The sequence below is a fragment of the Cephus cinctus genome, unplaced genomic scaffold (assembly GCF_000341935.2).
Source record: "Cephus cinctus unplaced genomic scaffold, Ccin1 Ccin1_scaffold0310, whole genome shotgun sequence".
Lineage (NCBI taxonomy): Eukaryota > Metazoa > Arthropoda > Insecta > Hymenoptera > Cephidae > Cephus > Cephus cinctus.
This window is the reverse complement of record NW_014333013.1, coordinates 184,585-200,987: the sequence shown is the minus strand read 5'-3', so window position 1 is coordinate 200,987 and position 16,403 is coordinate 184,585. Positions and strand designations below refer to the sequence as shown.

The window sequence follows — 16,403 nt, the reverse complement described above, 5'->3', positions numbered from 1 at the left end:
ACACTAGCATCCAACCCTTTCGTTGATTACTTTTTGTGCATTTAGGCTTTTTAACGTTACCGCGCCACGTTATTGTCATTTGTGAAGCTTCTATTTTTATACGTCGCTCCCGGTTGAAGAATTTTCTTTATTTTTACCTACGTCCAAATATTCGCATATTTACTTCTTAATCATTTTGTATATTCTAAATATTTGTATTACCACAACTTTTTCCTCTCAATTGAGAACTTCTCTTTACTTGAATTCCATCGCTTGGGAAATAGTCTGAGATCTAATAATATCATAATAAAATTATAGTTTCGATTAACCCTAGAAGTGATACGTGGCATGGAACAGAGTAGGGTCCCTCTGGACACCTGTATCCTTTCTAAAGTTAATATATTAGGATCTCATAACACTTTCTGCATTACTCCATACTCTGTTAGTAAAAGTATCGACAGTCAATTTATGTTACACACATTCTAATCTCAATTCCGTTATTATTTATTGCTTCATAACATTGTTTTCAATCTTGAAGTAACTTATTAACAAGACTGTACAATTTCATAAACAGCATACATATACCGTTTAAAGTGATCTGATAATCATAAGTTAAATCAGTAACATAAATTCCAAGATTCGAAATTCAAAAATTAATAATAATAATATAAGAAAAGTTAAAATTTCGAGCTATGATCACGAAAATTAATTATACGAGCAAAAAATTATCAAAATTTTAAACCTGTTCGTAGTTACGTATACAGTATATCTATATACTGAAAATGGACATTAAGTTTGTATATATCAAAAATCACATGGTAAATCTCATAAAAATTTTACATAGCTAGAAATTCAGCAACCACCCAATACATAAATAAAATTTGGATCTTTTATCGCGAAATACGTCTAATGATCGAACCACCATGCCTTCTGTCATAATAAATTTTGGCTTGAAGCCTTATTTACACGACTCAAAGGACTGCATCATGTGTCGCATAGTTTACACTATCAATAAATAAAATAAAAGTCAAAATTTATAAATGATTTAAATATAGTGAATTGATAATGTAATACGAAGTATGTGTGGAATGGACGAACGTTATTTCATTGAGTCATTGACTCACATATGGCAGGTACATTATTTTTTAGATCCTGACTGTGTTTTACATTGCAGAGAGTTCGAGACGACATATGCCATGACAGGAGTCTGCCTTTATACATCCATTAGCTCAATGACAATTCAATGACGAAGACTTTTTATACCTTGGCAGAGGACTACTTTTCATCATGATGATTAGAAAGATCTAATGATCCTTGCAAACGGCTGTTTGGTATCTGCATTGGAAGAATTTGTGTATAAAATTTCAATAAGGTAACAGGTACAATACTATTGAATAATACTCACCAATCCAATACAGATTTTACTCTGCGATGATGATGATGATGATGACGATGATAATAGTGATTGTACTGGTATAACAGCGACGAACTTCTACTACCATCTAGTTCCCTCTGGCTTTAACGACTGGCTGTCAATAGGTAGGGCCATTCCCAATGAATGCAAGCGGGGGTGTCTGCAATCTCGTATTATGTTCCATTCGCTTTCGTTTCAGAGGGTCAATATTATCCGAGCGATTGAGTTCGGACGTGCAAGCATCCCTGATTTGTTTGCGTTTGTGTACGATATATGGACAGGTTTTGGAAATTAGTCCCAATTAGACTCGTATGGCATTTCTATCCATAACGTTGAGCCTTTATACAGCCACAATACCACACCCACTATTATAAGATATAAATGACTTTTTGCCGTATGATGACAGTTACTAGAAAGGATATGTACGATAGCAGATTAGAATGTCAGTGAGAGAAGGTTGTCAATGGAAATTGACAGAGTCTAATTTTAGAGGTTAGTTGGCGAGTTCAACGTCTCTTTGGCGTGTCTCGAGACAAGTGTTTTACTTGCTTTCGTTAGTTTCTTGTCATTGTTTACTTTAGAAAGTGTTCACTTACTAGGTGCACATGCACTGACAAGGAAATCGATAACATCAACTGTACCTATCCGACTAAGGAACGTATGTCGTTTCACACTGGTTTCACGCTATCGAGTAACCCTGATCAGTTCCGATAGGAAAGACTATCCATTACGGTAATCCACTCTGGCTCTTTTATCATGCATATCAAACTGTCAATCGTCAACGGGCTGATATGCAAATTGTCCAGGGCGTTGATTTCACTCAGGAACACAATACCGAGTTTTGCCCTTTGCTGATCAAGGATCTAAAGCTCCTGAAGTAAAACTTGTGAAACGCCTCCCTCATCTCTCGGGGTATAAGCGTGCTTCGTGACCCTAGCTCTTTTTTTCTCTCTCGCTGTATAAAACAGTGTGAGAAGTCTGACTGAGGGAATGCCTAGAAAAAAATAAGACTAAGAAATAAGAAGACAGGGAGAGAAGTGGTTTCGCCTATCCTCTTGACGGATCGCGCTACGGTGCCGATGCTATTCCGGCACTCTGGGGATCATGGTGTTTTGAAAACATTCAAGTTGCCGAGATGTTTAGCCGGCAGCTATTTGTCTGAGCTACGAGAAGACGAACGAGCCTGATGGAGCGTGCTCGTGATAATTTCTGAGGAAGTGAGAACAATTACGTGAAAAGTTCCTGGTTGTAATTCAGTGAAAAATGTTTGAATTCTTATTTCTTTTTGAAATATTTTTTATTGCGTCCACAAAAGAAATTAAAGAGTCTTTGACGTATTCCGTCGGACGTTGACGGCACGAAAGGGGATGTCGCGAGAAAGCATTGTCCCGTGACGTTGATTTGACGTAATTGGCACCAGGAAGGAGACCGAGCGGGGCCGAAATGATTGGGATAAGCCGGAATAAGCCGGAATAAGCCGGGATAAGCCGAGCGTAGATTCGGGCCTATGTGGACCGAGGGGATGAAGAGTTCAGCCATTTTAGGGGAGCCTCGCTGGAGGCCTAGATGCCTTTTGAACCCTGCCCCACGTTCGTTCTAGATGTCCCTGTCGCTTCTTCTCCGGATACCTCCGTCACCCTAGGAATAGTGAAAATTGTTAGGCTCTTTACGGAGCCTCAGGATTGCGAATATGTCACGAAGGGTACACGTAGGTGACACCCGTACAAGATTTCCAGCCTAATACCCAGGTCAAATAATCTATAGATTGACGCGTGGGATCCAACACCTGAGTACTGAGTGTACTAACCTTTAAGTATGTATCCTATACTGGCACCCTTATCCTCGGGGATGAGGTCCCATACGTTTAGGGGGGACTTGATGGGAAATTCTTGTATGCCGTGACCAAATCCGCATTACTTAACGACCAGTTTATCTTTGTTTGACAATCGGAGCACCTAGCTAGGTGAGCCTTGTGTGAATCGTATCTCTGTAACAGGATAATTTCTTAAACAATTAAACCCCTTAGCGCGCCATCTTCTTGCGCAGTTGAATACGATTTCACGGAGTTCGTCGAGGTTTTGGTATGAAGACCTAACCCCTTTGGGTTAGGACAAAGGGAAAGAGCGTGAAATTTAAATAAATGTCTGCGAACGCCCCAGGAGCTGCTACGGCGCGTTAGGTGACATGCTAATCTGCACCCTATTGCATTTCACGATGAATTATCGGTTTCACGTACGGGAAACCTGTACCCCTCACTACGTCACTCACGTACCTAACCTAGCCGGAGCACCTAGACCGCGTCTGATACAAAGTAACTGTATGTATTCAGGGAATCAGAATGCCGCTTCACGGGCATCTGAAGTAATCATCTGGAAAATCTAGAGGATGATGGGTCCGGTGAGTGACGTTTATATCAAGACCGGATGTCAGCAGCATCACCTGGTGGTCGCGCCCATCTCGCGACAAAAAGGGGTAATGGAGCCAATGATGAGGAAATGTTTGTGCAGAAAGGGGTAATGGATACAGCAACCCCATTTTATTTGGAACTTGATGTTTCGATTCGTTCCTGCCACTAAACCTTTTTATTTTATTTTATCCCTTCTTTTCAGTATCGTTCGGAAGTAGGGTACACACCTTGTTATACAGGGCGTATATAATATTTTCCATGTAATGGAAATCTCACGGATCCATTCTAAAATTATCTACGTCGTTTTTACAGATTCGATCTCTATGAGACTGGCCTAAGTGCACCGATGGACCGGAGCACTTCCTCAACGGAAACTGTAAACTTCAAGATGAAAGGATTGGGGGAAAGTTTGGCGCCTGTGGAGATAGTAGATTTATTAGTTATCTTTAGACTAATTCTAAGTGAGCAGGTTGATGACTGTGAGAGAAAATTAGTGAAACACGTGATTATTATTTAGGCAGTCATTTGATTTATCGTATTTTTTTGGAGTTACTAGTTGTAAAAGAAAGGGTAGTCTTTCATTAGCCATAGGGTAGCAAGGTGACAGGACGTCAGTATAATATATTCTGGCTCAGTTTCACAACCGGTTCCTATAGTCACGTTCTATATACCATAGAGGATTATGAAATTTTGTCTAATAGTCTTCTTGTACTGGATAAGTTTTTATGCATGCTATAGTACATGCATATACAGTACAGAGAACTAGGAAGCTGATAAACATGGAATCTTCGACCGAGGCTTAATTTGGATATTCAAATGTAGTAAATGCGTGAACTCGTATCCCGCCCCCGTTAAATGCAAAACAACACATTGAATTTAGTCGGCACAGCTAGAAAACGCCATAAATCATGATAAATACGCACGTGTTCCCTCTCGTGTAGGACTAAACGAAAACTATTAACACCGTCAGAGGCGGCGAGTGCGAGGGCGCCTCATAAATATAGCCCAGTAGGGGTGTACGAGTCTTGGGGATGTTAATCTAGAATGATTTTGCATATCACATATGTCCGCATTCTGCACGCTCTGTCTGGTAACCCTATGAGGATAATTTAACAGACACAAAATTCTTGGCAGATTTATACAAGTCTGCGTATGCATATAGGTGGGCAAAGTGAAATTACTCCAGAACCTCGAGGAACAGCAATAACGAATTCCTGGCCTCTGTTAGATCCAACGGATCGTCCCGTAGGGCATGCGAGCTATTCTATTAACCCTTGGTAATAAAATAAAAGAAATACCCCTCGGTGGAGGGGCACATCTGTGCGGCGGGGGTTCGAGATGCCGAAGCCAGGGCAAAGGGCCAGGGGTTGTTTTATTAATTCACTCCCTTCGTGAAACTCTGGCCGAGTGCGCACCGACGTAGCAAAACGATAACCAAGGGCGAGTGGGTGGTCCCTACTATTTATTACCTAATTGGTCCCGAGCTCAATTGAAATAATACGGATCGATCGTGTTCACGACAGGTGCACCAGGCTAACTGAACAAAAAAGTACAGGCACTGAACACAAGTATATTTAGATTTAGAGTCTATATTCAATGATAATTAAAAAATTATTTCTACTACTATACCAGAACATTCCTAACCTATACTCGCTCCACGTGCTTAATGCGATGTATTGACAGATCGAAAAAAACGAACTCCAGCAAGCGTAGCTCTGCATACGATTTTCACTATGAAGCATGTACGATTTTTATATTTTAGTACACAGGGTTACTCACGACGAACACGCCACAAGGTTGTTCTACTAGTTCTAATCAAATGGACTATTTCAAGTGGTGCGCTTGTCAAGAATAATCCTGTATATTTCCGTGATTCTAAGGAAGATCACGTGTGATTTCTTTTGCATTGCACTGTCAAATAAAAATACCTTCATATCATTGATCAACTGTATCAAGTAGTGTTAATCTAGAAAAGGAATAAGTATTACCTAATTTGACACTGTTCGCCATTGATACCCGTATTATCATGATGCAGTCTCTTCTCTACTTTCACCCTTCAGCCTCGATCACTCCCTCACTTCAATATCGCTATCCTCCTCGTCGAACAAGTCCCTATAAGTGCACAGGCCGAAGCAAACCGGTAGAAGCTGCATTCAACGAAGGCGGTCATCTGTGAAACACATTTAGCTTGTTGGCACACAGAACGCGACGGGACGGCTACGACCCTCTCTCTCTCTCTCTCACACACACAATGCTAACGTATAAGAGTCTGTTTTCATATTCTCCATACTTATTTACCATAGAGCATCAAAGTTCACGGGGGTAACATTTAGGCGTGTGTACCAAACCCGTCACGCGAATAGCAAGTAGTTATTTATGCGTATCGATACTGCATTTTGTATAATACTGACACTCAACTGTCAAGGGACTAGTGTAGGAGAACAAGGACGAATGGAGACATATGTTCTCTGTTTCGCTAGGATGAATATTACTAAGTGAGCAATCATCGTGGCTCCTTTACCTTTAGAGTTCTTTGGTGTATCTAGCGAACCTATGTAAAACATTGTGTTTAGGTTAGATAACCTGAGTTTTCACAGGTCACATTTTGAAGGATATTTTTCTACGCCTGATGGAAACTCCATACGCAGTGCAGTTTACCTTCATAGCCAAACTGCATTTACCAGTAGGTATATACCTATAGGCATTGGACGATCTTCGTAATCCTCAACCTGTGGTGTATCATTAGGGGATTAAGGTACTACTCGCAACATCAAAGACCCTTGCCGTGATCGGCCTACGTATAAGGAGTGAGACAGCCTCAGGAACGTGGGAGAATTGACTAAGGTAATCTGCTAGGAATATATATATATATAGTCAATTTATGAAATAAATTTAAAATTAGGGGACTCTTTCGCATTTCATGTCATACAGAGATGGGCCCTCTAAAATATATTTTAGTAATAGATGACTATAGTATACATTTATATAGAAATGATTTTATCTTATATTTATCTAGAATAGAAATATTCTGTCAAAATATTCAAACATCCGTGAAACGGGAATAAGTATGTTCTTACTGTATTGTACCTGGAGAAATGTCATCTGTACAATAAATACTTATTATGTAGAATCAGGATATTCCGGTGAACGACATTTTTCCATCAGGTACGACGGGTATAATTTATTAGTCCCAGGAAGCGTGACTCTGCGCTCTCAGGGTTCCTATTATGCAAAATCGTGATTCTCCCCTAATTCACCTTAGACCTCCTCCCGGTGCCCACTCGAAAATCAGAGTTTTTTCCCCCAGGAAAGGTCCCGGGGGCAAGAGTCATCAATTACTATTGGAAATAAATCGAAGGCAGATGCGACGAGTGCCTACAGGGCTCGACGGGTGACCGATTCACTCTCTCACCCCTACGGATAATAACTGTTTCGACAAATACAAAACGATACACGCGGAGAACTCATGTGCGAATTTTGTTTCAGGAGAGAAAAGGGACAAGGCTTTTAATTCTCACTACGATTTCCTCACTTGGATTTCAATTTTAACAAATTTTTGTCGATAGAATAAATAATGCTGCTAACCAGGAACTACAAGGCAAGGATTACTACTTTGGCAAGGATTCAACAAGATTTATGAATCGCCACGAAAGACTTATTGAAATGACGATTTATTTGATTTAAGGAAATAAAATAATTGGTACAAGAAAGGAAACTGCCAAGAAACGATAACGATATCGTAATGGTTACAGGAAACAGCTCCGAGGTTACGCGCGATAATACGTCCGTCCAGGAAACCCGGCGAATGTGAGAAAACGAGTAGGGAGATCCAAGAGGCTCGAGTACCTCACAGGGCGATCTACATATATGTCGATCCTGAGTAAAAGATCGGTTGAACGATTTCGTGGGAAGATTGGATGGGCGTCCTTCTCCATCCCTTCTTAACCTCCACGTCTCGAGCCTCGTATGGTTTCTTATAAGAATTCCACGGTATCGGCTTACATCGACTCTGATGCCCGTGCTACAACCTAATTAGTACAATAAAATTACTTACAAGAGAACGTAAGGGGCTGGTACATATAGGTACGTCACGTTTATCCGCAAGTTATAAGAGGAACACGATAAATTTTCTTAACATGCTCCTATTGAAGTTTTTAGTTACAACTATATTTATACACAGACATAGACTATATCTGACACGGTAGATGTGCAAGTAATCTCAATCTACTGTATTTTTAATGTAGTTTATTTGATCGCAGAAACGCGTTTACGCAAGGGGATGCCGAATCTACGATTGATAGGGGTGCATGCTAATTTACTTGGATTTTGGAGGTTCCTCTACCGGCCCGTTATTCGTCAAAACAATCTCCCGTCGCGCTTTGCCATTCCACCCTTAGCAAACTGGGGGGTAGTAACAGCACGCGTATCCCCGGGCACGAAGAAATAGCCGTCGGATCGACGGGGCGTCGTTCTGGACGGGACGCTTGAAATTTTGGCTTTTACGCGTCTCACCATATTCTACGGTACATTTTTCTTATAAATATCTGACGAGTGATTAATGGCTGCTGGGCGAATGCTCCACTCGACCAGACATTCTTTCCTACAAGTTGTCAGCACTAGGTATGTCTTTATTGTGGATCCTTAGATAGAGATAAAAGAGTCTCTGAAAAATGTAGCGTTCTTACAGAATTGTAATAAAAAGTTGATATTTTTTTTTTAATAAACCCGAACAAAACCAATAAAAACGAGGGTACTTATTGCTAAGAAAAAGTTATCATTGGATAATAACAAACAGATATTTCTCGACGGAAATGATATTTAATCAATAAACTCTTTACAAATATGTACATGCAACAAAATACATCGGTTATATTATACAACTAAAAAACAGAGGGGATGCCCATTTCTTGCTACCAGATCATGTACTGACTCATGTAGTCGCTGCTCGGAATCGCGTGATTCGTCATGCGACGCATGACGCAACGAGAACGTGTAGCGTTACTTTACGTTCGGCACGTTCCCCGTAGTTTTATCACTATACCATACATAGTTATGTGTATCTTTCATCTCTTACATCTGTTTAACCGTGTCTTTAGTATGCCTCTTGTTTTAATATTTGTCGCGTACTTTATTTAGAATGTATGTCTGTCCTACGTGTAAAGTATAGCTAACGAACTCGCGCACTCTCGTAGTATAGCTAGAGAGAATTTTCTTTGGAATAACGCATGACAAAATTCAATACTCCAAGATAGATAATAGAATAAGAATTTATAAGGAAAGGACATAATCTATTATCTATGCAATAGACATCAAAATTGCATAATGTTAGCATAATCATTTATAGCAGTTAGACAGGTTTTGTATAATAGAAGGTTACGGTTTTTCCTTCAAATTAACAGATATAAATATTACCTTTTCTTGGTCTACATGATGAATGCTAATGATGACTTTTAAAAATTATCATTAGCACGTCATACTAGCATACTAGCATACTAGCATTTCACCATTATCATGTGTAATATTGCGAAAAATGATCGATACCATCATTTACGTACGGTAATCGCATATATTATAGGTTATTGTAAAGGAAGAACAAATTTTTCTTTTTCTTCGATCATCTTACAATAGAACTACGTATGCGCGATGATTTGTACGATTTTATAAACTCATTTTTCGTAAATGTGTCACGAGTGACAAAGAACAAATGTCGCGGAGCTTGTTTGAGAATTTAGAACCAGTTCTCAATTTCAAATTTTTATCTATCCCTATCGCGATAGAAGATGATGGAATCCACGATTTTTAATTTGTCAAACGGCTTCTCAATAAGCCCTAAGTCTAACCTCCAACTCGGGATCCTGGCGATGAGCCAAATGAGGCTCGACACCCGTACCACCAGCGGCCGTAACATGATGCGCGTGATGCCCATGATGATGATGATGATTCAGGTTAGGCGGCTGAACGGCCGCACTCCTATATGCTCTTTGTTTCTCCTCGAAGTCTCTTATTCTCTGATTATACCGTTCAATCTGATCTCGCAGGAGAGCGTCTTCCTGAGTGGCACGTTCTTCGTCGAATTCGAGACAGCCGAGGCCATCCAAACGCTCCAGGTCGATCCATCCTCTCCATCGGACACACACGCCGTTCATGATCAAGTGAGACCTCAGATGAACCTAAAATCAAGAAATAAAATAATTATAATAAAACGACGCACAACGTCAGCTTCCAGGGACTCGACGCAATTGCGTCTCCAGGAATTCCCTCCTACTTGGTGCCATTTAACGAACGAGACTCGAGGCTGCAGAAGAGTAAAGAGGTTAGGTTAGGTTAAGTTAGGATAGGTTAAATTAGGTGAGACTGCGAGTAGAAAAAGGACAGCCGATACAAGCCAGAAAGAGTCAACGTGCAATTTCCTCCCTCTACTACCTGAGCTCAAGAGTCCGGCTGGTGAGCCTTCCAATCTCTGTAATCGCTTGCTGCAAAGATAAAAAGACCAGGACAACGACGAGAATGCACAATGGCGTTGTAAGATTCCTGGAGGCAAATGAAAACCGCGAGCTATTACCATTTGATGAGGACTATTTTCGAAAACTCCATAAAATCGTGATTCTGGCTCTGGCCTTGGATTAATGGAGAAAAAAGGATACGTCTCATTCCGCAGGTAACAATACATTTACTTGCTTTTACAGAAATGTGCGTAGGAAGAAGATTTGAAAATGAGTAAGAAGTCTGAAGTCATCCTACGAAGTCTTAAGTTTTCCTTTGGACTACGTAGACCCTGTGATTCCATGTAGCTAGTCAAGACAAAAAAGGACCGACAAACTAAGAAAGAACCCGAGAACGTAGAGGTCAATTATCTTCGGCTCCTCTCGTTCCACTTAATGAGCCTATTTTATTTCCTGCAAATGGCCCTATTTCCGGTGTGAGAGAATGCCAACGGCTAATTGTCCAGGAGGATTCCGAAGTTATATCCAGGCGAACAATTGGTTCTTCTGGTTCTTTGCTGTTCCGATTTGTACTCCATAGGACTACTTATCAGCTTTTGTATGCGTCTATGAGTCGCCAATGCTTATTAAAACCTAGGATACCTCAAGGCAGTGCTGACGATTATTGTTATACATCAAAGCAGTCAGAAGACCTTCGGTTTTCCCAGCTACGCCTCAATACGCATCGAATGTACAATTTAGCCATATGAATACGTAGAAGGTAGTGCCTATACATGGCTCTCTCTCTCTCTCTCTCTCTCTCTCTCTCTCTCTCTCTCACACACACACACACTCTCTCTACCCGTTCAGTTTCTTTGTTCATAAATAATCTGCAAGAGTCGCCATAGATAATACATTGCGAAGAATCATCATAAAATGAAGCAGTGACTTTTAATGGAATAAATGTAAAATATAGTACAACAAATTTTAGACTTCCAGTAGCGATTACTAAGAATATTTGTAATACGGAAAACAGGAGATGCTTGATTATTAAATTGTGTATAACTATACTGCGAGACTGTGTATATTGTGTATGACTATACTGCGAGATTACCCCAATGATACCTATAGATGTCTACCAGTACAAAACAATACAATTTCTTAAGCGTTATCAAACGCTTCATTTTAAGTTCCAGATTACTATTTTTCATAGTATTAAAGACCGTCCACTTTTCTTTATACACTACCGTAAGTAGCCATAGATAATAGCCGCTCCGGTACTATTACTTTCTAGTCTTTTTCACGGTTCTCACGCATGGTTAGAAAAGGGTTGCGTAAGAGAGAAAGAGACGAAACAAGAACAAATGAAATGAAACGAAAAAAAAAAGAAACAACAACACGACTGGGCGTGACGCCATTATCGTCGTATAATGTGGCCCAACGATATTTAAACTGTAACGCTGTTCCGGAAGGTCGTACGCTAAAGTCTAACCCTTTTCACAGCTCATTTGCATTGCCGGCAGAAGAGTGAGAGAGCGAGAGAGACGGACAAGAAAAAAAAAGGAAAAAGTCGAAAGACCCCGTAGCTACAGCAGCTAAGCAATGTCGAAAAAGGGGTTACGTCAATCTGGCTCGCCGTGTTCACCCTGAGTACCCAGAACGTACAGAGGGTAGCTATGCAACGAGACAAACGACGGCTATTTCTCGAGGCTTTGTTTTAGGAGGCGTTTCCGAGGTACCTTTTTGCGCGAGGTCCAGTCCGGACAATGCCAGAGCATTCATCACTAATCCCGGAACGCCATACGGTCGCCCGGGTTATTCGTTCTCTTTCGTGCTTTTGCTCTTTGCCGGGATAAAAGTTAGGTCGTTTCTCTAAATGGTCAGCCGGGGAAGTCGTGTCTGTGATATTATGAGGACGGCTGGTATCACGTCCGGTTTACTTCTGGCCCGCTATACATCATCTGCGCAGTCTCGTCCCTAAAGTATGCGTTCCCGGTAGAGCTCAGCTTCCATTTATCACTTATGTAGAAGGTTAGAAAACCCTTTGCGAATTCCCGTGGGACATTACAGGTGTCTCCAGGGGGATGTTATACCCTGTGTTTTGACTATTTGAAATCCTGTTAACTCGCACCAGCTAACACGTATGTTATACGGGTGGGCTTGGTGTCAGAATACCGGCTGTATACACTGAGATCCTTTTCATGAGCTTCGGTTTGCGATACGGGACATTAGTCAGGCTCAAATTGTTTTCCTGAGTTTTTAATGCGATTGTTAAAGGAAATCACCTGTACGCTAGATGCCCGAAATAGCTAAATAATTACAGGCTGCTAAACTTGGATCAGTCGAGGAACTTGTAAACGAAAATTAGTGCGTTGAAGATGTAAAGAAACGGTAGAATTTTATTCGTCGTAAGATTTAGTGTTACTGGGTCTAATCCCCTGTCATCATTAACGGCAATATAAATAATGCTTAAGTACAAGTAAACGACAGCGACGTCATAGCTGGTACGTTTCCTGTCTGCGAAGTATAAAGGGTTTAGGAGATGGCATATTGTGATTCGTTAACCCAGGGAGGGTTGTGATAAAGAAATATTGAAAAATAAAAAGGACCTGGCCGGCGATATTACTTCTCCGATTGTACTGAAGTCTCCTATCTTGCGCACGGATCTCGTGCTTAATTATTACTCGCTGCAGGAGTCGACGACAATACGAGGCTCAGCACGTGCCGGTCCTCATTGTCGTTTTAAAACAAAAAGCTACGCCACGGGCTACCCTCGTGCAGCAGCTTCACGTATTGCAAAAATAAAATAAACGATTAGACTAGCGATAGGGGGTGCGTGCACGAAGAGTCTGATGTCGTAGCCAGAGGTTCCGCTAGGTCCAGAGAAAATGAATGGAGCAGTAGAGATGTTAAGGGAATCACGTAATCCTCTGGAACAGCGTAAGGGCACGACCTGGGGCCTTCTTGGGCAAGAATCCTCTAAAGTCTTGATGAACATAGGAGCTTCTGCCCGTTGCGTTTTAGACCTGGAGGAGCTGCGAGATTTATGGCCTCGTGTCAACCGTCCTTGGCCCTCAGGCATCTGCTACGTCGAGGGTGTTCGACGGATTTAGGTAACGCTAATTGCTCAACTATCCTGAGACTAGACTGTACGAGCGACACTTGTGTCTAGGAATTCTTTTACATGATTATCGGCATCTCTAGGGTTTGACGATGATGAGTTCCAGGACGGATCCTCGCGAGAGGACTTGGGCTAGTGTGAATGGAACATTGAGAATGTTTATGATGATGGAAAATGGAGACCAGGTTCCTCGGTTATTTCTATCGATCGCGATGGCGTCGGGACGACAAGGCGTAGCCGTCGTTTATGCGCCGGCGTATTCCTCTGGCACTTTCTGTCCTCCCTCACGATCAGCAAATAGTCCAGCTACCCGGTATCGATAATTTGTTTATAAACGGGGGAATATAGGAGAATACTGAAATCATCCGCTGGATGATGCACACGACTATTGTCCAGGAACTGTTCCTGAATAGGGTACGGTGATATAATAAAGGTAAACAGCGAGGTAGTTAGCCCTGGCATCCTAGAGGGAAATGGTGTCTAATGTGCTAAAGGAAAGAGCCAATTATCCGCCTGCGTCGGTTAGTTCCGGTAATTGCTGACTCTCATTCACGTTATTCTTCTACAGGTCATTCTGTAGTGATGAATGAGCCTATGGGGAAATTGGCCGACTGCAGACTTCTGAACTGGATAGATAGGCAGGTATTAATGAAGTATATTTACTCACTTTGCCATGCTCCTTATCGAAGTCACAATCTATTGGATCATTCGCATAGTTTCCAGGTGCAGGACCAAATACTAGTTGAAGATTGGTCCCGGTAGCTGTGAAGGCAATCTCCGTGTGTCCTTCGCGACATCCATTTTGAAACCGGACCTGTCGTTCCTCGACCGGCCTGTCCCGGTATCCGGTATATTTGACCTGAAGAAACGAAGGAGCCTCGTGTAGAAAACATATGCATCTTGATCTACTGTATTAGTCTTCGGGTGATTCATTGACTACGGAGAAATTCAAGTTGGAGAGGTTGCGCAAGACGAGGATAAGGACTCCAGCCTGGGACCGATTGCGAAGTGACATTCCTTAACGATTGCTCACTCTGGGATTTACATGAATCCCATTGATATATCTACAGTAAATATGATTTTCATTCTGAATGGAAATACCAGATCTTTCGACACTACTATACGTACAACGCTGAACTTTACAATTGCTTCTATAATGAAGTATTATAAATATTTAGAGGCAACGATAGGTCGCACCAAGTACTCGATACAATTTCTAATCTTTGAATTTAAAATGAACATGATTTCTAAGGAAAAACAAACCTCACTCTCTCGACTTAATCTTCGGAATAGTTCATCACTTTCAAATTTTGCTTTCTGATCAGGTACAACACGTGGCATTTTGAAGACAAGTCGTGGTCGCGGCTGTTCGTACAGCCCCATACCATCAAATGGTAGAACACCAACCCCAAGACCCCCCGCAGCCCCAGCGTGTTCACTCATCGCGTGCATCATCTTCGCGCACTATGACATAAACTGTCAGTTTTCAAAAAATGTTCAATTTCGTGATTTCTCGTCCTTATCCGTTTTTCTTAATGTCCGACGTTTGGATCGTTTATAGTACAGAAATACGCGTGGCGGATTACAGCACTTCGCCACGACACACGTGCCGCACACACCGTACGACGTGCCAGTGAAGACTGAAGAGATTTCGGTACCCCTGTTTGGTACATGTTACTACTAGCCTAACCTCCGTCTTTTCGCCCCACCTTCGACACGCCTCTGATCCCCACTACCTAAACTCCTGGTGCGACCATCCCACATTGATGGAGCAGCATAATTCCTCGCTCGGGATAGAATCTCGTTTATGAGAATTCTCACTGTACTAGCTTATATCAGGTTACAGCTGTATACTTAAGGATTTTTTCATTTTAAGGGTGCATAAGTCCGGCCCAATGGTACTTCTGTAAATACTTCTAGGACACTTCTCCTCCTGGATGATGAAGGAGTGGAGTATCTGGGGGTAGAAATTTTGGAGCATCAGACTTCATAGTGATTGGTAGGACTTACCCTACTCTACGGAATCGTGCTAAGGGTGTTTTATTCTTGAACCCCTGTTGGTTACTATAGTTACCTATATTATGTTTAATACGTACCACGTACGACGAGGCTGGCTCCCTGGCTTTAGGCCATCCCGAGATCTTCATCGTTCTCTCGACTGTCCCGGATCATCCTTTTGAGAAGATCATTGTTGAGAGACTCAACGATTAAGATCAGTGATCCTTTGCCGGGTGTTATATGCTACCAACCGGATACCTTTTTATCTTTTTCATTCTTCTTTCTCGTAGCCTGTTGGAACATTTATTTATTATTTTTTTTCGGCTGCTCTCAGAACACAGAGGATATACTGTAACATGAAGTGACGTACGTGCACGTGCTGAGACTGTTCGTGAAGAGGAACGTTCTGGACCGTGGATTATTATTATTGTTCTGCAAACTCTTGCGAAATCCTCAGCGTCCCGTTATCGATTGGCAGTAATGCGCATACGCCATAGAATGTTGATGGAGGGTCGTAGTTACATATATCCATAAGACACCATACTTGTGTAGCTGCTTCTCTTTGTTCTCTGAAATTTTATTTTATTATATTTTGCCAATAATTTTCAAGACTCACTAATGCTTATTATTATCCTATAAAATTTACTGCAAGAGTCTAACGTAATATTGTTAAAGTATGCAGAATGCATTTTTAAAACCTGGTGCGGTTACTTTCGGTAAACAATATATACCTAAATGGTTTATAGACATTTTTCATGAGTAAACTAAAAATGGTCAGCAGCGGTCAATACGGTATCCTCGCTATGCTTCCATGCTTTTGATTTTGAAACGTGGTTTATTTTATGGTCCACCTTTATGACGGGCTATCGTATACCAGACCACTATATCTTGGACCGTCTTTCGACCATTTTTATTGAACGCTCGTTCTGACTAGTTTTCGTATTTTTACGTTTTTATAAACCCACCGAGAATCGTCTAGAAACTTTTTCAAAAACCATGCGCCGTGACCGTAATTATACTAGTTAAACGTGTAAAACCGAAACGGTACATCTAAATGCTTTC

At 41.3% G+C, this 16,403-nt stretch overlaps 1 protein-coding gene across 1 annotated transcript; it reads right to left on the bottom strand.

Annotated features, from left to right (window-relative positions):
* Window positions 1–8,598: 8,598 nt before the first annotated feature.
* On the bottom strand, window positions 8,599–15,003 carry LOC107266440 (protein big brother). Its single transcript, XM_015736917.2, has 3 exons — window positions 14,607–15,003; window positions 14,011–14,202; window positions 8,599–9,970 (listed from the first exon to the last, which is right to left on the bottom strand). The coding sequence occupies exons 1-3, from the start codon at window positions 14,796–14,798 to the stop codon at window positions 9,620–9,622; spliced, it is 735 nt and encodes a 244-aa protein (XP_015592403.1). The 5' UTR covers window positions 14,799–15,003; the 3' UTR covers window positions 8,599–9,619.
* Window positions 15,004–16,403: the final 1,400 nt, after the last annotated feature.

Coding starts and splice junctions, on each gene's coding strand:
- LOC107266440 (XM_015736917.2), bottom strand. CDS start 14,798: ATGATGCACGCGATGAGTGAACACGCTGGGGCTGCGGGGGGTCTTGGG. Junction 14,203..14,606: donor GATTAAGTCGAGAGAGTGAG/GTTTGTTTTTCC, acceptor TCGTTTCTTCAG/GTCAAATATACCGGATACCG. Junction 9,971..14,010: donor TCGATAAGGAGCATGGCAAA/GTGAGTAAATAT, acceptor TCTTGATTTTAG/GTTCATCTGAGGTCTCACTT.